Genomic DNA, 19,847 nt, shown 5'->3' with positions numbered 1-19,847 from the left:
ACGTTTGCCTCATATCATCAAATTTAACGGAGATTGCAAATTTAACTGCTTCGATAAATTGCCATGTTTGATCAAAGTCATGTACATGTTTGACTAATATGCTTGCATGCGACACAAATAGTCTAGGTTAGTAGAGCGATTTCTTAAAACTGAAAGTACATAGATTACTATATAAATCTGAAATGTGATTATATTCCAAAAAAAAATTGCTCGCCATGTGGGCGACCAGATTTTTAATATCTAATCGTCCACAGCAAATTTTACTCACATTTGCTAGTGGGCAAGTGGTTATCCACAACCCTGTCTTATGTATCCTCCATGATAAGAATGAAAGTTTTAAAAAAAGGATTCATTAGCTAAATTTTCTGTCTATAAGTACATGTATTCATTATGTTCATGACCCTAGAAAACAGGGGGTCCGTGCCCCCCCCCCCCCCTTCCTAGTAATTTTGCAGATATATATTATGCTATAAAAACATAGCTACTGTATGCTTGGGGCCCCTCATAATAATGTCTTGGTAGTATCCCCCTTCCCCCAACCTAAAATTATTTGGTTAATATGCCCCCTAAACTGAAATTGCTTCCAACGAGCCTGATATTTTAAGGTGCCATTTTAAGTGATTCCATATGTACATTTATGTTTGAAACAATGATATCATATTTTTAAATTTATATACCCGGGCATTTATTACTGTTTTGCACAAGATAAGTAATGGAATTCAACATATTGAAAAATATTCCTGTTTTTATCGTATTAGATTATGGGTTGGCTTAAAGCACTTTTTTTAAAAAACAAAAGGTTTTTATGATTGACAATAAAGTATGTGACAAATTTGTGATCAAATTCAGTTTCTAGTTCACAGTAATAGTTCATCATCATGGGTTGTGGAACAAGTAGCCCAGTTGCAGAAAATCCTGCAAGTGAAAGGTCAGGGTACCAGGCAAAGACCACCAGCAACACACAGACTTATTCTGCACGTAGAGGAAACTCTGCCACTTCCCAGAAAAGTTCTAAGGCATCTGAAAATGGCAATGGGATTGTCAAAGAGAAATCTCAAGACAGTATTAAATCAGTAAAGGACAATGTGACGTCTTCACAGAAATCTGCAGGATCCAGGAAAAGTTCTAAGGCATCTGAGACTGGCAATGGGATTGTTAAAGAGAAAACTCAAGAGAGTATTAAAGACAATGTGACATCTTCACCTCATGATAATAACTCATTAAAATCTGCAAGTTTGTCAAATGTTGAGAGTGATAAAGTCCAGGAGCAAGATAACAAGGAAGACACTGCAGGAGATATCAAAATGAATGATTCATCAGAAGAAAATCAACAGAAGATGGAAGAAAGACCACTGTCTACTACTGACAGTGCTGTCATTGTTGTCCAATCACCTGACCAAGACAGCCAGCCAATGGAAAAAGAGGATTCCAAGCTGTCAATGCTATCACATGACACTATGGGATCATTAGCAGAAACAGATGATAATGTATCTTTGACTGAAGACCAGAAGTTAGCCACACAAGAATCAGCAGCAATGGTAGCTAATGTTATTGAAATGGCTGAAGAACATGTTCATCAGATTGAGGAAATGGAGGAAGGAGAAAATGACAGCAGCCTCGAGGAGGGGTCAGTTCAAAGTGTGAAAGATGAGGAGTGGGCATCTCAGAACGGAGATTTAGAAGACAAGTCAGATAAAACAAGTGATGCATCTACTCAGATTGGAAGTACAGAACAAATCTTAGTGCTTGAAGAAGCTAAGGAAAAGCAGGTTAGGACCTTTGGACTCATTTTGCAAAGGAAAGGAAATCAGGAGTGATATTTATTTACTCTTTTAGGGAGTTTAATTTAGAATGAAATTAATGTTGTCTTAAAATTATCACAAATTAAAAAAAAAAATCACACAATAACAATATAACACTTTGATTTTGCCGTTTTTCCTAACCTCTGAAAATACTTTGAACTGTCTTTCCTAATTTGCCATCACTATAACAATATGAAGTGAATCTTTTGGTGTGATTTATTGCACATTTACCATAAATCACTGCTATAATATATTTTATTATCATGATTATGGAATGTCAAAATGAAATTATTTAATTTACTTTTTATTTTTTAGTTTATTACTGTATATGGAGGATATTTTTACAAAAATGTTACAATATGCAGATAAATTGAAAACTCTGTAACCTTAGTTAATATAAATTAATATAATTTATATTAAATCTTTTTTTTTTTTTTTGAAGGAGGAAGATTCTGAAACTAAAGATGTTAGTCCAAAGGAGAAAATAGATGACAATGAATGCGATGAGAACACCAAGTTACCTCCCCTTCCTCAGAGGGCACGGCCAGGTAAGCTAAGTGTACCTGACAGGTATTTTGTAGGTATCTATTTATAGGTGTATAATGTATATCAGGGATACAGAAAAACTTGTCTAATTCAGATGCTGTTTTTTTTTTTTAAATATCGTCTATTAGGATGAAATTCTTTACATTCAACTATTTAAAATGTTGTCTAATCCAGAATGTTGCCTAATCCAGCAAATCTTTATGTTGTTGTGTCCAGATGAGACAAGTTTTACTGTATAATGCAACATTTACTATGAGTTAAGTATTTTAAAGTAGTACAAAAATTGTGGTACAAAAAATAATTTGTTGCTGAAAATGAAGTGAATAAAAGAAAATCATATATTGATACATTTGAATTTTTTTTTTTATATTTATGATATTTTTGTAGCTAACTTCAAGTGTCTCTCAACCTTTGGCCATTCCAAATGGCCAATTAGAAATTATGCCAAATTTGATTTTAATGTCAATGCTGGGCATGGGGGTTGTGCTGGCCTATTACTGGCGTCTGATTTTTACGGGGGAGCAGGAAAATGCTGCAACTCACGAATCACATTCCTGAGATGTGGATTTGACTGTAACCACTTCAACTGTGCCAATCTTAAAGACAGCAAGGGGGAGCATTTTGGGCCAGAGCAAGGGTACAGAGTGGACGAGGAGGGAGGCTTCTTAGGGGATCTTCACATGGGTAACAACCATGTGATGCTTCTAACAAATGACTCCAAGAATGGAAGACTGGGTAATGGGATATTGGTAGAAGCCTCTGAAGACAAAACCAATCTGTGTGTTAATGTTAATGGAAGCCTGGGGTCCGGAAATAAAAACGGAGGAGGAACAACACTGATTCTATGTAGCGGGACAGTAGAAAATAAGCCTGTGTCTGCCATGTACATGATTAGTACTGGTGGCAAAGACAACTACATGGCAAGTTGTTTAATGTCTGGTAGTGACAAGTGGACATACGGTGTGGGAGAAAACGGGTCTCTTCATGTTAATGGTCCTAGTGATAGTCGCTATGCAGTATACCACAACAGGGAGGAGCTTGTTATGATGGAAACAGGAATAAAGCAGTCAAACGTTCTGATGACCCAGGCTTGGAATGGGCAAGAGCCCACAGTAATGGTGGACAATGTTCCCGCTCATGGTTGTTTTGTGATTCTTTGTTCCAATACTTCAGGAGCAGATGACCATTCTTGTGCTGGGTTTTACCTTGTGACTGTTGGAGCAGATGGAATTGAGACTAAGGTCATAAGTAAACTTCATGGAGAGGGATACACCACTGGAGACTTGTGGAAGTTTGAGAAGTCAGGAAACAGCATCATTGTGACTGGTCCCAAAGGCCCATGTCGCTATACTGTCCTGTCTAATGAGGAGTACAAGGACCAGCAGTATATATTCCAGGACATCTGTCTGGCTACTGGCTCCCCTCAGCCAATCAGAAGCCAGGTGGAAATTAACAAGGAGGGTGTACAAGGTATTATTGAGGTCAGTTTAGATAATTTTATCAAATCCTTTTTTCTCAAGAAAATCTCACAGTGAAGTCAAAATGAAATATATTTGATGTTTTAACTTCAGCCATTTTTTCTATGGATTTCTACAAAATGTTAGAGATATAAATAATGTTGACTGTTTAAAATGTGGTGTTATAAATTAAGGTGTTAAATGAAATGTCATGATATTTTAGAAATTCAACTTTTTCTTCAAACAGTGAAAAAATTTAATCAGGGTAGTCTTGTAGAATTAATTGTACCCATTAAAAACTTTTTTTACAGAAAGCTTCCAAAGTGTGCATACAAGTTGATGGGAAAGTTATACGCATTTTTGATCCTGATGACCTTACAAAAGTTAAAGAGGGCTATGGATTTAAACGTTTGTGGAAGTCTGGAGAGCTCCCATGTGGTGCAAACATGGTTAGAGTCCAGATCATCAACAAACATGTCACATGTATGTATTATTAGATTTCATAAAATTCAATCCCAGAGAAAATTTTTTTTTTTTTTAAGTGAGGACCAATTCCTTGCAGAATCTATGTGTCAAGAAATAGGTCTAAATGCTTGATTCCGATATTCACATATCTCTTTCATTGAAAATTTTAATTTTACAGTGGGTACAGAAGAATGTGTCCATTTGGATGGCTCCCCCAGACAACTGGAGGTCCAGAAGGACTTGGTCCACTACGCCCTGAACTGTGGAGGCCCCACTTACACAGCAGTGAATGACATCACATACACCAGTGAACACAGACAGTTTGCCAGCTTCACATATGATTTCAACTGTGGTGGGTGTTTCTTCTATAATTATGAACATACAGTTGAACTTCTGTATCTTTATCTTGAATACCATGGATATGTCAAAATGATTGGAAATCCTAACCCCTTTTTCTTTAAATTTTTTACCCTGGATATCTCGAATCCTCTGATATCTCAGTTTTTTTATCAGTCCCATAGAGCGATGACGAGGTTTGATTGTATTACTATACAATTATTGACTTTTGATGAGGTCTATTCGTGACTATATGGACCTGGTCAGGTATTGGTTGACCAAGGCTGAAGGCTCAGGTTACACAATACCTGACCAGGTCTGTATAGTCACGAGTAGACCGAATCTATGGTTGAAAATTGTCCGATTTGACAACTCAAGAGGGAGAAACCGATTAAACCTCCCGGAACTTCCTTTTGAGGTGAACTCACTCTGAGGTAAACCTCAGTAAAGGAAGTTTAGACCAATCAGAGAGCATTCAAATTCCTGATCATTTAATGATATTCAGTAAAGCACACTTCCTACACTCTTGTCTGTTGTTTGGAAAGAAAATGTAATGAAAATAATTGCATGAGTCAACAGTTTGGAAAAGGGGCAGGACCAGTGTCCAGAGCTAATTGTTGAGACTGAAAATGAGAAAAGACTAGAAATAACATATACATGTAATACATGTATGCACGTATGTGAATTTAATATGATTGTCATTAGCATTAGCATTTTTGAAGTTGATTTTTAATAACCAATGCATTTGTTTTGCAGGATCAAGATGTTTGGCTTATGGGAAAAATCATAACTTGGTCAACATTTTGGAGCTGATCAACAACACTCATGATGGCTTCTTGTATGCTTCAGTGAGAACTAAATACACAGAGCCCATTGATGAACAAAAAGTTATCTATACTGTAAGTATAACCCCCTCCCCCCCCCCCCCCCCCCCCCCCCCCTCCACACACACACATTTTAAAAGCATATTTTCAAACAAATGTCTTTCATCCCTAGCAAAAATTTGTGATAGGAATTAGTAAGAAATTTACTTCTTTCTGTATCACATTTACAGGTGATAAAGTGAGGTTAGATTTATTATTTTTATGCAGAGCACTTGAAGAGTCATGGGCCTAGCATATACGGTCAAATTCCTAGATCATGTTTTTAATGTTTGAGGCTGTGTGCATGCTTGATAGAATTTCTGTTTATACTGTATCGGTAAGTCTTGTCTGATGTCTTTGATATGATAAATGATGAATTTTGTGAACCTTTCATTGTATGTATGCAGGTGAAGACATTAGATGTTCCTGATGGTGAATACACCCTAAGGCTTCATTATGTTGGGAAAGGCTACAAGTCACACTCTATCTCATTTAATGGAAAATCCATAAACAATCAGGTTTGGAACAAAAGCACTGTAATGTACAGTAATTTTATTCAGAATTTCAAATTTGTGTAGAATGCATAATTATAAAGAAAACGAACTTGCTGTCTTTCTAGACACTGATAATACTGTTGTCAATACTGCTGATATATTTACATTTAATGATTTAAAATATTTTTGCACAACAACCTAATTAAGATGGATTCCTTTGGCCAATTTTTAAAAAAATTTTATCAGAGTATTTTGCGTTATTAATAAGATTGTTCCATTCAGGTGGCCAAGTTTGGAGACAAAGTGCCCGACGTCGGTGGTCAAGGACTGACAGCTTTCCATGCAGACATCCAGGTCACCGTTCAGAACAACAACTTTGTGTTGAACACAGATGCCCCCATTGCAGGCTTCGCTCTGCTAAACAAGGCTTACAAAGACCCCAGCAGGTCAGAGGAGGAGCTGAAGAAGGAGAGCGAGGAGAAGTCACGGTTGATGGACAAGGTGGAACCTGTAATGAGGACAGTCATGAGGAAGGAAATGGAGATTGTGGGGTGGTCTCAAAACCTGATTAAAAACTCCAGTGGTGAAGTAGGTTTCACAATACTCTGATATTTACTTTTTTTTTTAAATGATTAAGATTTTGTAGTGGAAATTGTCATTATGAATCTGGCTTTCCTTTCATTTTTTCATAATTGTTTTGAATTAAATTACCAAGAATATCTTGTCAAATTAAGGAAAGAGGACAGAATTTATATTTGCAATATACATTTGTACCATACATCATAAATCAGTATTTTACAAACAAAAAGGTAATCAGCATTTACATATTAAACACTTTTCATTATTTTTAAAAAAAAATTGTGCTCCACAGGAGGGACAGCTGTCCTTCTGGAACTTTTCAGGAGATTGGAAAATAATTGAGGGGGGATACAATGCAGAGAAAGCTTTTGTAACCTCCCACATGTGGTGTACCAAGTACCAGGAGGTGGACCTTACCCAGCACTTCTCTGAGGAGTATCTTGATACAGCACCTGAGATACAGGTATGTTCTGCACCTGAGATACAGAACTGTTCTCACCTGAGATACAGGTATGTTCTCACCTGAGATACAGGTATGTTCTAACCTGAGATACAGGTATGTTCTCACCTGAAATACAAGTATGTTCTCACCTGAGATGCAGGTTTGTTCTGAACCTGAGATACATGTCTGTTCTCACCTGATATACAGGTTTGTTCTGAACCTGAGATACAGGTATGTTCTCACCTGAGATACAGGTATACTCTACACTCAACATACAGGTATACTTTACACATGAGATACAGGTATGTTCTCACCTGAGATGCCTGTATGTTTTAATAAATCTTGATGCAATTCCATTTGAAGTTGATGTCATCACAACAGGCAGTTTAATGAAATGTTTAAGCTAATAACTTTTCATTGCATAACTATTAGCATATTTAAAGTTGGAAATAGGAAGTAAATGTTGCTTAAGTTGGAATAAAATTGCTGTTTGTGTTCCTCTCACAATTAGAGATACAGGCTATAGGATGATGAAGAAGTTTTGGACTTAAGTCCAAAGACTTTCTCTTAAGTAATATGTAAATTATTCAGTGACCTGTATACAAGACTTTCTCTGACCATTGTTTGTTGACAGGTTACTGAATGGTACCGGGAAGGAGTATGTGGCGGGGGGCATTACAAAATGACAGCTCTTGTTATGGATGGAGATGGCAATGTAAGTCTCTCTTTCTCTCTTTCTCTCTGTCTCTCCCTCTCTTTTTCACTTAGAATTTTTAATAACCAAAACTTTTAGATTTTCTCCCTTTTAAATCTACAAAAATGTATGGCTGAGATTTTATCTATTGAAAGAGTTCAAGCTCTCAGTGAGATAGTGGTTGACAGCTGATACAACATGAAAACATTTTTTTTTATAGATCATCCCTTTTTCTGCAGACTACAACCTTAAAATCTACATGTAAAATTTGTTATTAAAAAAATAATAAAAGCAAAAGGGAAAAAATAAGAGTTGTCAACTAATTTTATGGATAACCCTTGTGTATCAGTAATTTGTTTAAAATTTTAAAAATTGCATGAAATGAAACATATGACTTTGCTTTAGGAGGTAAAACTAAATACATGTATGTGTTTTTTTTAATTAGGTAATGCAGCGTTACAATTTGCCAGAAACTGGTAGAATATACCGTAACAACAAATGGGAACAAGTAGGAACAACATTCAAAGACTATGGACCTGGAGCAAGAATTGTCTCCATAGAAAGTTCAGGTGAGAATTCCTGAAACAGAAAATTAACTCTGTGGTTTGATACTAACAGGAAAGTTAGGAAAAGATGATATTGGCATGTTATAACCAGGTACATATATTTTTATGCCCCCTGCATCGAAAATTGGGGAGCATATACATGTAGTTTTTGGCCTGCCCCTCTGTCTAGCTGTCTGTCTGTCCGTGTGTCTGTTTATCCACAAAAACTTTAACCTTGCCCATAACTTTTGAATGTTTGGAGCTAAGGATTTCAGATGTGTGTTTCTTGTCAAGACCTTTTTTTATGTATCAACATTTTTTTTACCTCTTGATGACCTTGGAGTTTGACTTACCTTTGAAAAACTTTTGCTAAAGTTTAACCTTGGCCATAACTTTTGAAGGATTGGTACTAGGACTATTTAATATGTGAATTTCTTGTGGCAAAACCTTTCTTTGGATATCAACATTTTTGATCTGACCTTGACCTTGGAGTTTGATCTACTTTTGAGAAACTTTAACCTTTCCCAAAACTTTTGAACAATTGGTTATAGGGCCACATATTTCACATGTGTATTCTTTATGAAAAGACCTTTCTTTATGTACCAACAATTTTTGATCTCATAGCCTTGACCTTGGAGTTTGACCTACTTTTGAAAGATTTTAACCTTGGCCATAACTTTTTAAACAGTTAGTGGTAGTGCTTTCGTATTTTACTTGCATTTTCCTTAAGCTTGTGAGAAGAATTTTCTTTGGTTACCAACATTTTTACCTCCTGACCCTGACCTTGGAATTTGACCTACTTTTGAAAAACTTTAACCAAACTTTAATCTTGAGCATAACTTCTGAATGATTGGTGCCAGGGCTCTCCTATTTTAATTGTTTATTCCCTTTGACAAGACTCTTTTTTGGGTCTTACCAACATATTTTAACTCCAGACCTTGACCAACATTTTAAAAAGTTTATACAGGTGACTCGAGATCTCTCGAAGTTCAAGGGACTGCAAGAAAAGTTTGAGAGATCGAGGGGTTCAAGGGATAGAAAGTGAATAAATCCATAATTTTCAGTTCCGATCATCCTTGCTCTACCGTTATAAATACCAGAAGTATATGTTGATAATGTCATTGCATGTTTCATTCGCATTGTACAGGTAATTCACTTGATTTTAACAACAATGATCGTATTTTGAATAAATCAATTGATCTCTTTAAGTTTCAATATTTATTTGTTCTCATTTCATGATAACATGAAACCTGAAAAGCAACTGTCAGCGTGGTGTAACAGGACCCAGGTCTTGGTTCGAGAGATAGAGAACTTCGAGAGATCGGAAGTTTGAGAGATCAGAAGTAAATTTGCTTAGTTATATAGAAGGAAAAAAGGGACTGGAGGCTCACTTCGAGAGATTGGAGTTTGAGCCATCAAGAGTCACCTGTACTTCTGAATTGTTAGTGCTGGGGCTTTCTTATTTCACATGTGTATTCCTGGTGATAAAATCTTTCTTTGGTTACCAACATTTTTCACCTCTTGACCTCGAAGTTTAATTTACATTTGAAAAACTTTAACCTTGGCCATGAGCTGCAGCACATCATTACAAGGGGCATCGTAGTTTGAATTTAGTTTAACAAACACATCTTTTTTGTATACTGTATCGCAACTATTCACAGGGAGGATGAGTTTTACATTGGAATACATAGGAAAATTTCTTTGATTATCTTCTTTTTGAGAACAGGAAGCAGAAAGGTGAGAGTGGTTGGGAAGAGATGGGGACATCATCTTGTTGGAATTTTTACTTGCTATGTTTTTTTTTCATTTTATTCTGATTGGTTAATTCCAAAATTTTCTGCATTTGAAAAGTAGATTTCAGGAAAAAGTTTTAGATGATTTTCAAACATGAAATATATTTATACTGGTGACGAAGTATTTAAATTTATATTGTACTCAAAGGTGGATTAGGTTTTGCAAAGAAGGGCATAATTAGTGCCAAAGTCCCCTAATCCCCCAACCATGTTTTTGTATGTGTGTGAAAAAAGGCAAAGTCACTGAGTCACATGTCAGGCAGTGCAGACAGAACAAATCTGTTGGTCTCTGAATCTACATATCAAATTATGTTCTGAATGTTTTATTAATTTTATTTCCTTGAGAAGAAGTGCATCGTTTAATTGAATTTTTACATTTTACAGGAAAGGATGACAAGTATTGGGGAGGCCATTATGGACCAATTATTTCTAGCTCAGTCGTCCGTGTCAAACGAGAGGCCAAACCAGCCCAGGGGGACAAGTTTGAAGATATTGAACTGGTAAGCAATTGCACACACTCTCTAACTTTCTGTCACCTGCAGAGCACAGCAGTGATCACTTTGTCTGTGTGTCTGTCTTTTCTGTCTTCCTGTTTGTCTTAAAGATTCAGGTAAAAATTGATCATATATGGAATTTTACAATATTGAAAATCTTTTATTATTTCAGTATGCAGGAAAATATCTGATGTGCAAATGTGTCTTTGTGTTGAATAAAAAGCTCATTTATTAAAATAAAAAAGAAAAGAAACTAATGTGGACAGAGAATATTGCAGTGCAAGTGTGCCTAAAATTTCTATCTAAACAATATTTTATTCACAACAGTGGATGAGATTGGGCAGTAGGGATGTAACAATGTAAAGATTTATCAATACAGAAGGAGTCAATATGATGCATTCAGTAAAATTAGAGTATTTGTGTAAATAAAAATGATAAAACTCATTAAAAGCCAGAAGAAAAGTTCAATGTCTTCTTTTTTATAAATTAAAAGGAAAAAAGGTTAAAACTTAGCCTCTGAAAATACTTGAGACATAGAATAAGTTTTTTTGAAAAAAGAATGCTGATGATATCTACATTTTCTTCTCTTAATTACCCCCCCCCCCCCCCAAAAAAAAAAATTATGGAGAAACCTGTAAATTAAAAAAAATTGATACATGAATATTAATATATTGTGATATTTTTTTAAAATATTGTGATACACTGTGATACTTTTTTCTCACAATACACATCCCTAATGGGTGGCAGGCATGGTCTATTTTTAAGGATTTTGAAGATAGATACCTCAAAATAAAAAGTAGAATGATTCATTTTTGAAGATTGGAAGATAAAAAGTAGAATGATTCATTTTTGAGGATTAAAAGATAAAAAGTTGAATGATTCTTTTTGAGGATTGGAAGATAAAAAGTTGAATGATTCATTTTTAAGGATTCAGAAGATACCTCAAAATTGACCAACACTGTGGACAGCCTGGTAGGAAAAGTGTTAAAAGACAACAAGGAATTACTGGAGGAATATCTAGAGGAGGAAGGTAAAGGGGGTGGAGATAAAAGTTTTGATTGACAGCTCAAATACATGATTTCACGGGGAGGGGGTGGGAAGATAATCATTTTGATGGACAGCTCACTAAAATGATTTCATCAGCCTTTCCTTCTTTAAGTGTGTAGCCATTGTAGAGTAGAACTCAGATTCAAATGGGTTAGACTGGTAATGCCAGTGTGGTCAAATGTCTTATGTTTGTAATGTCGCTTCAAATACCTTAATGTCCTATCTAATAAGGGAATGTTACATTGTTAACAGTTGTACCCAAATTTGATGAAAAGTTTGAAAAGCAAGTGGAATTAAGCCCAGCATCAGCTGTTCAAGTTCGGAAGCCAAGGGCCAAGCGTAAGAAGAGAGAGATTCGTGTCTTTGTGTCGAGCACCTTCAAGGATTTTTCTCGAGAAAGAGAGGAAATAATCAAAAAAAGTTTCAGAGAGGTTAGGAATCATGGCTAATTCAAGATAAACTCTGCACTTATGTTCATAAACTTAAGTGTTCATTATTTGTTTTTATTCTTTTTAGATTAATCGGATTTGTGCAGAAAGGGGTGTTTTCTTTACTTATGTGGACCTGAGATGGGGGATATCCTCCGAACAATCATCAGATGGAAAAACTATTGCTATCTGTTTGAAAGAGGTACCTACTTAATTCATAAGAATTCATGCACCTTTCTGTAAATTATAATACACTTTAGAGTGCCTCAATAAACTTTATTTAAAATGATGTAAAGCATGTAGTTTGCTATTAGAATTGAAACATGTAGTGTAGCTATTAAGCAAAAATTTTAGTTAACTTGCTACTGAGGCTCCAGTGGAGCAGAATGGCAGTGGGTCTAGCATTCAGATTCCAGCTTAAAATCAATAATCCTTAATCCTCAATTTATTATTTTCAATGTTCAACGTATATTGAATTATGGTTTTGGAATGTTAAAGCAAGGATTTTGAATTGTATTCAAACAGATTGAGCGCTGCCGTCCATACTTCCTGTGTCTGATGGGAGAGAGGTTTGGATGGAGTCAGAAGAGTGATTCAAATGATGAGCTGCTTTCCAAGACCTACGATTATGCTGTAGAGAATTACCCATCTCTAAAGTGGATTGATGAGCATCGATACAACACCAGTGTCACTCAGGTAAGCAGTAATACAACACCAGTGTCATTCAAGTAAGATATCCGTGTATAGCAATAATACAACACCAGTGTCACTCAGGTAAGATATCGGTGTATATCATTGATACAACACCAGTGTCAGTGTCACTCAGGTAAGATATCGGTGTATAGCAATGATACAGCAGCAGTGTCACTCAGGTAAGATATCGGTGTATAGCAATAATACAACACCAGTGTCACTCAGGTAAGATATCTGTGTATAGCAATAATACAGCACCAGTGTCACTCAGGTAAGATATCTGTGTATAGCAATAATACAGCACCAGTGTCACTCAGGTAAGATATCGGTGTATATCATTGATACGACACCAGTGACACTCAGACAATGTATCGATGGAGTGAGTGAGTGGGAAATTTAGCATCAGTAGTGGTTGTGTATTCAGGTGAGACCAGCCCATATTAGGAGAGCATCAATTCTTCATCAGTGTTCTTCAGTTGAAAACTTCTCAGATAAGGCTGGAATTGTGGATGACTTCTTAAAATGGATGAATTAATTAGCATAGATTCAACATCAGTATCACTCTAATAAAAGGTTCAGTCATTTACTTTTACCAAGAACTGAAAGACTAAGATAATCAGGTTAAGAACAATCCCATAATTAAAGATCAGGTAAAAAAAAATAAGGCACTTGTATACATGAATTTGTAAGTGTTTTAGGTACATGTATGATAATCGAGGTTCACTTGAATCTATTATTTTATGTTATTTTATGCCTTTTATAAAAAATTGCTCTTATGTTGAACTTAATATACTGATGTACTAAACTTAAGCAGCATCTAGCTTGTACAATAAATATATGCATTCTATCAGTATGAGAATTAATGCTTTATAATCTTTTGTAGCTGGAGGTCCTACATGGAGTTTTAAATAACATAGAGATGAATACTAAGAGGAGCTTCTTCTACCTCAGAGACCCAGTACAAATGGGGAACATGGAGGAGAAAGAATACAAGGTAATGTTTAAGAGGCAATGATAGACAGTACCAGTAAGGTTTGATAAAACATCCAAATTAAAGATATTTCAGATATTGAATCTGCAGTGAAATCTGAGAATATTCAGAGCAATATGTTAGATTTAGATGAATAGGGATTCCCCAACCCCTCTCCCTTGTATTTTGCACATTTCTCATTCTAAATTTCTGGAAGGAACTGAAAAACAGGGTTTACTCACCAAAGAGAATTTACATTGCATGTCAGATTTTGTTGAATTTCTCTATAGGGTAAAAATAATAACCTCTGTCAATGAAAAGGGGTGGGGGTGGGGGTGTTAAGTTTTGTCTGTTCATCTCTCTGTCAGCAGAAAATGTCTAAATCTCTAAAAGTTGTGAAGAGATTTTTAATGAAATTTTATGTAGTGTATCCTTGGATAGATTTGAATCAATTAAATTTTTATGCATCTGTATATAGGCTAGAATGGATTTCCCTCCTTCAGCTAACAGTTCTTAGAAGATATCTGAACAAATGTCAATGATTTTTGCTGATTATTTATAAAGTGGGTATTTTTTTTTAACAAGGAAGAGTTAGAAAGGCTTGCAAAAGCTTCTATTGAAAAATACAGGATTTTTTTTTTTTATTTCTATGAATGATGCATCATATCAGAAAAGCCCTTTCATAATTTAATTTTGCATTTGAAGAAAGACAACTCTAAGTTGCATTGTCAGATTTTCATTAAAAGGTTGAAATGGGAATACAATCTCTAGGCTGATCCTAGAGAACAAAAATACATGCAGCTGTATGAATGGGGGGAAAAACCCATTTACATGTACCAATAAATAGCTTACAAGCTTTATATAGGTTCATAAATTAAGGGTAAGCTATCCTTCCATTCCCTTACTCCAATAAAAAGAATTCCTTATGTAAATTTTAATCTTTTTAAAATTCCTATCTCTACTGTTTGTCTTGAAGTTGTTTTTTTTTTTTTTTAAATTTTAAAAGAGACCAAAATGCTATTTAAGAGCAAAAACATCAACAAAAATATCCAGAGAAAAAAATCTGAAAAATAACCTTGAAGTCCTTTGTGATGTGAATGATTTTTTAACTTGCAATGTAGTTAATTGTATGGAGGAAATGTCTGCGAGAGTGTATGATATTTAAATTATAATATTAAAAATATTTGTACTCAATTTAGAAATTCAAATCAGAATCTGAGTGGCATATGGAGAGACAGATGGCCTTGAGAAACATGGTGGAACAACTGGGAGAAAAAGCCAACATCCGAACCTTCTCTCAACCAACTGAAGTTTCCCAAATGATCAAAGAGGTCTATACACCCTAAATGAGTTCTCTGTGAATAAGTAATCATTAAAATAAATACAGTGGACTTCAAATTGTCACAATCAATGCAGCAAAGCAGATTTTCATCAAAAGTCTATAAAATAATATACATAGAAATCTTCCATCTTCTATGTTTCTGTATACTCAATTCATACTCTCTTTTGGTAATGGGGGGGGGGGGGGGGGGAAGCACTGATGTAATTATTATTATGTTATTCCACTATGCTACTTTCTGTAAACAATGTTATATTTATGCAGGATTTACAAGTATGCATTGATGAAGATTTTCCCATTGGGTCAGAGTTAACTCCTCTTGAACGTGAAAGAGAGGCTCACCAAGCATTTGCTGATGTCCGCTGTCAGGTTTACATAGGGAGAGAGGAATATTTTACAGAGATTGATAGCAATATGGAGAAGGGAATTAATCAGCCTATGGTACTACTGGGAGAGTCTGGTAAAGAAATTTATCTTGATGCCTGATTTTCTCTAAAAATCCTAGCAATTTCAACTGTCAGAATGTATTCAGTCTAGAAAAAATGTAGGTCATACTGTATACAACCTCATTTTTCCTGCAATTTTATTTTTTGCTGTTTTCATGACAAAATATTTACATTTGCTACTAAGTCAACTGTGAAATTGATTTGAATGCCATTTACATGTATACTTACATGTATGTGTAGAAATATGCACGGAGAAACTAGCACTAAAGTGATGTCACAATGAGCTACAGAGACGTAAATAAAAATGTAACGATATAGGACAGCAAATAATTCAACCATTGAGTATATTTTTGGTGCTTTTGAACATATAAAATGTAAAATAAGGAATGTTTTTAAGTTTAGTGTGAATTATTGGTGTTTAGTCACACAGACTTGCATGTAGGCCTATTTTTCATGAAGGGTAAGTGTGCTTCATGAAATATGCCTACGTGACAAGTCTATGTGATTTACTTACCAATAACTCGATCATATAAAAAACATTCCTTAAATAAGTCTTTGAACTATTCACTGTGGTGAAATTAGATAATGAATAATCAGTAAGCAGTAAATTTGAAATTGAGGGAAAATTCAACTGTTCATAATTAAGTTACATATTGTCATTATTGTATTCTTTATTGAATTTCAGGCTGTGGAAAATCTGCTCTGGTAGCCAACTGGGTGAAAAGAACTCAGAATAAATACCCAGATGCCTTCATTTTTGTTCACTTTATTGGAAGTTCTGCAGAAAGTTCCAGTTACTTAAAATTACTAAGGAGGTAACATGCAAGTTACTGTTACTAAAGATTACTTAAGGAGTTGTTATACTGGTTACCTTTGCTAAAGAAAAAATAACAAAAAGAGGAATTATATCAGCTGAAATTTGGGAAACTATTGAATCAGGGATTGAAAATTACAAGAGGGTCACATAACAGTCACTTAATGTTAATTGGATGACCTATCTGTTGCTTAGAATTATAAAGAAGTTAAATGAATACACTGGTTATTTAAAAGTTGCTTAAATCTACTTCAGTGTAATGCGCAAGTCATTTGAAATAAAAGAATAAGTATAATATGTCCCTACAAGATTTGCTAAAAGTACTAATCTTAGTCACTAAATGTCATTTATAAGATAGGCCATTGTTCTAATATGCATTTAGATAGAGTTTTCAAAGTTCATAAAATCACATACTGAGCTGATGGCATTTAAATGAAAGTAGTCAACTTTGTTCAACTTTGCTTCTTTTTTGTAAAGACTAGAACACAAAGACAGGGTTGTATTTTGACAGATTGTACGAGGAAATGAAGATTTTCTTTCACCTTGACCTTGACATTCCTAACTCGGACACGACCTTGGTGAGAGAACTGGGTAAATGGTTGAAGATCTGTAGTACCAGACAGAAGTGTGTCATTGTCCTGGATGCCCTCAACCAGCTGGACGATGGCTCCAAAGAGGATGGTCAGTATCAGTCCATCAGGTTATCATTTGAATTTTTAAAGAGGATGTGCAAATTTTAAAATGGTAAAATAAAGCTTGTTTTAACTTCTTATTCAGTAGGATAAAAGTGTGTAATTAAGACTAAGTAAAATACATATGATGGTTCTAAGGACAATTTTTTTTAAAACAGATGCAGACAGGAGACTTTTTTCCCTTGATAAATTAGATGTGAGAGGCATTTTTTTATTCCAGAATTTTCTGTAAAATATTGATGAAAATTCTTCCTTGAAGTTCATAGTTACACTGGAGTATTTCTGTAGAGTGTAAATATACTTAACATCTCACAAAACTATTAAATATGTGCATATTTTTCATTTTTTTGCAAATAAAGTTACCATGTTGAATGGCTGTAGATGTCCTCAATTTGTATTAAATGGTTACCGGAAATGAAAATAAAGTGTGAAACTATGAAAATGAGGGCGAAATTTGGTCTCTGCATGACCAACTTTTTATTTTATTAAATTTTTTATTTAAATTGCAATGCGGCTACCTCAAAATGGATCCTTGTGGGTCAGAGAACTGTAATTTCAATTTTATGTAGCCTAAATGTTGTTACAATCTACATGTATATCGAAGAGGTGAGAATTAGTTTGTATTTTAAGGTGTGGAGCACAATTTGTTATGGATACCTGGAAATCTGCCAAAGAATATTTTCATTTTGTTGTCAACTTTACCAGGAAGAGTAAGTTCCCCTTACCTTTTTTTGTCCAAAATAATATTTGACTTCATTAATTTTTCTGCTATTAGTTTCTTCTCCTTCTTGATTAATTACAATAGGTTATAAACATTTTTTTTCAGATTGTATTTTAAATTAATAAGAAATTGCTGTAACAATTTCATTTTTGGAAAAGATAAGAATTTTCTTTTAAGTTTGCCCTGACAAGTAGATGACCATTTATTTTCACTATCATAACAGAATTCTAAATGTTCCCTTTTTAATATTGCCACAAGGGGGTGCATATATGACGTTTCTCAATTTTTTTCATGTTTTACTGATTTTTCGATTTTATTTTTTTTGTTCTAATTTGTTTAAATGATTTGATAGTAAAATCAACTTTTCATAAAGTTCAGCTTTTTGTAGGCAATGGACTCTGTGCTTAACTTTGGTTGGCCAACAATGAAGGTATCCCCCCTGGAGAATTCTCAGAAGATGGAGATTATCACAGGGTACCTGGAGGGAATTTATGGTAAAACACTCAGTCAGGAACAGAAGGAGATGATAGTAGAAGCTCCACAGACCAACAATCCCCTGTATCTACGATCTCTGTTAGACGAGGTAAGATCAACAATCCTCTGTATCTACGATCTCTGTTAGACGAGGTAAGGTCAACAACCCACTGTATCTACGATCTCTGATAGACGAGGTAAGATCCACAGACCCACAATCCACTGTATCTACGATCTCTGTTAGATGAGGTAAGATCCACTGTCCAACAATCCGCTGTATCTATGATCTCTGTTAGGCAAGGTAAGATGAACAATCCACTGTATCTACGATCTCTGGCAGATGAGGTAAGGTCAACAATCCACTGTATCTACGATCTCTGTTAGACGAGGTAAGGTCAACAATGCACTGTATGATCTCTGTTAGACGAGGTAAGATCTACTGACCAACAATCCACTGTACATGTACATGTATCTACGATCTCTGGTAGATGAGGTAAGGTCCACAGACCAACAATCCACAGTATCTACGATCTCTGTTAGATGAGGTAAGGTCCACAGACCAACAATCCACAGTATCTACGATCTCTGTTAGATGAGGTAAGGTCCACAGACCAACAATCCACAGTATCTACGATCTCTGTTAGATGAGGTAAGATCCACTGTCCAACAATCCACAGTATCTACGATCTTTGTTAGATGAGGTAAGGTCCATTGTCCAACAATCCACAGTATCTACGATCTCTGTTAGACGAGGTAAGGTCCACTGTCCAACAATCCAAAGTATCTACAGTGTATGATCTCTGTTAGATGAGGTAAGGTCTGTATCTAGGATCTCTGTTACATGAGGTGAGATCCATAGACCAACAATCCACAGTATCTATGATCTCTGTGAGATGAGGTAAGGTCAACAATCCACTGTATCTATGATCTCTGTTAGATGAGTAAGGTCCACAGACCAACAATCCACTGTATTGACCACTTGTTACTATTAGGGTCTGTCACATGGAACGTCACGTCTGATATTCATGTGGAATGAACCACCATCAGGAGTTCTTTTTTTTCATTTTTTTTACATTTTTTTTTTTTTTGTAATTTTTAGCTCTACTGGTCAGAGACCAGAAGAGCTTATGCGATAGTAAGGTGTCCGGCGTCCGTCCGTCTGTCTGTCTGTCTGTCTGTCTGTCCGTCTGTCTGTAAACAATTTTTCAAAATGCTACTCCTCCTACAGTTTTGGTCTGATTTCAATATAACTTGGCACACAGGTAGACTACACTAAGATACATAATTCAGTGCATCGGTTTTTGACTTCTATGAACGATGTTGCCATGGTTACTAAAAATAGAAATTTCTGTGAAATTCCTTCAAAATGAAATTCCTCCTACAGTTTTGGTCTGGTTTCAATATAACTTGGCACACAAGTAGACTACACTAAGATACATAATTTAGTGCATCGGTTTTTGATTTAGATGAGTGGTGTTGCCATGGTTACTAAAAATAGAAATTTCTGTGAAATTCCTTTAAAACACTACTCCTCATACAGTTTTGGTCTGATTTCAATATAACTTGGCACACAAGTAGACTATACTAAGATACATAATCTAGTGCATCGGTTTTTGATTTGGATGAGCGGTGTTGCCATGGTTACTAAAAATAGAAATTTCTGTGAAATTCCTTTAAAATGCTACTCCTCATATAGTTTTGGTCTGATTTCAA

At 35.2% G+C, this 19,847-nt stretch overlaps 1 protein-coding gene across 1 annotated transcript in view; it reads left to right on the top strand.

Moving 5' to 3' along the window:
• The first annotated feature begins 1,036 nt into the window (after positions 1 to 1,036).
• LOC133184810 (uncharacterized) overlaps positions 1,037 to 19,847 on the top strand; it is a 29,345-nt gene continuing 10,534 nt past the window's right edge. Inside the window, exons 1-23 of the mRNA XM_061319886.1 lie at positions 1,037 to 1,769; positions 2,245 to 2,350; positions 2,736 to 3,829; positions 4,117 to 4,288; positions 4,449 to 4,622; positions 5,363 to 5,505; positions 5,877 to 5,987; positions 6,246 to 6,551; positions 6,835 to 7,005; positions 7,619 to 7,699; positions 8,124 to 8,247; positions 10,401 to 10,516; positions 11,438 to 11,540; positions 11,810 to 11,988; positions 12,074 to 12,187; positions 12,511 to 12,681; positions 13,562 to 13,672; positions 14,848 to 14,979; positions 15,252 to 15,447; positions 16,119 to 16,248; positions 16,759 to 16,928; positions 17,570 to 17,649; positions 18,049 to 18,243. Coding sequence (XP_061175870.1) covers positions 1,305 to 1,769; positions 2,245 to 2,350; positions 2,736 to 3,829; positions 4,117 to 4,288; positions 4,449 to 4,622; positions 5,363 to 5,505; positions 5,877 to 5,987; positions 6,246 to 6,551; positions 6,835 to 7,005; positions 7,619 to 7,699; positions 8,124 to 8,247; positions 10,401 to 10,516; positions 11,438 to 11,540; positions 11,810 to 11,988; positions 12,074 to 12,187; positions 12,511 to 12,681; positions 13,562 to 13,672; positions 14,848 to 14,979; positions 15,252 to 15,447; positions 16,119 to 16,248; positions 16,759 to 16,928; positions 17,570 to 17,649; positions 18,049 to 18,243 — 4,644 coding nt within the window. The 5' untranslated portion in view covers positions 1,037 to 1,304. The remainder of the gene's footprint in view (positions 1,770 to 2,244; positions 2,351 to 2,735; positions 3,830 to 4,116; positions 4,289 to 4,448; positions 4,623 to 5,362; positions 5,506 to 5,876; positions 5,988 to 6,245; positions 6,552 to 6,834; positions 7,006 to 7,618; positions 7,700 to 8,123; positions 8,248 to 10,400; positions 10,517 to 11,437; positions 11,541 to 11,809; positions 11,989 to 12,073; positions 12,188 to 12,510; positions 12,682 to 13,561; positions 13,673 to 14,847; positions 14,980 to 15,251; positions 15,448 to 16,118; positions 16,249 to 16,758; positions 16,929 to 17,569; positions 17,650 to 18,048; positions 18,244 to 19,847) is intronic.

Source organism: Saccostrea echinata, unplaced genomic scaffold (assembly GCF_033153115.1).
Source record: "Saccostrea echinata isolate AGI-Se365-2 ecotype Australia unplaced genomic scaffold, CSIRO_AGI_Sech_v1 ptg000011l, whole genome shotgun sequence".
Classification (NCBI taxonomy): domain Eukaryota; kingdom Metazoa; phylum Mollusca; class Bivalvia; order Ostreida; family Ostreidae; genus Saccostrea; species Saccostrea echinata.
The sequence above is the reverse complement of the archived record's forward strand: the minus strand, read 5'-3'. Positions and strand labels throughout refer to the sequence as shown.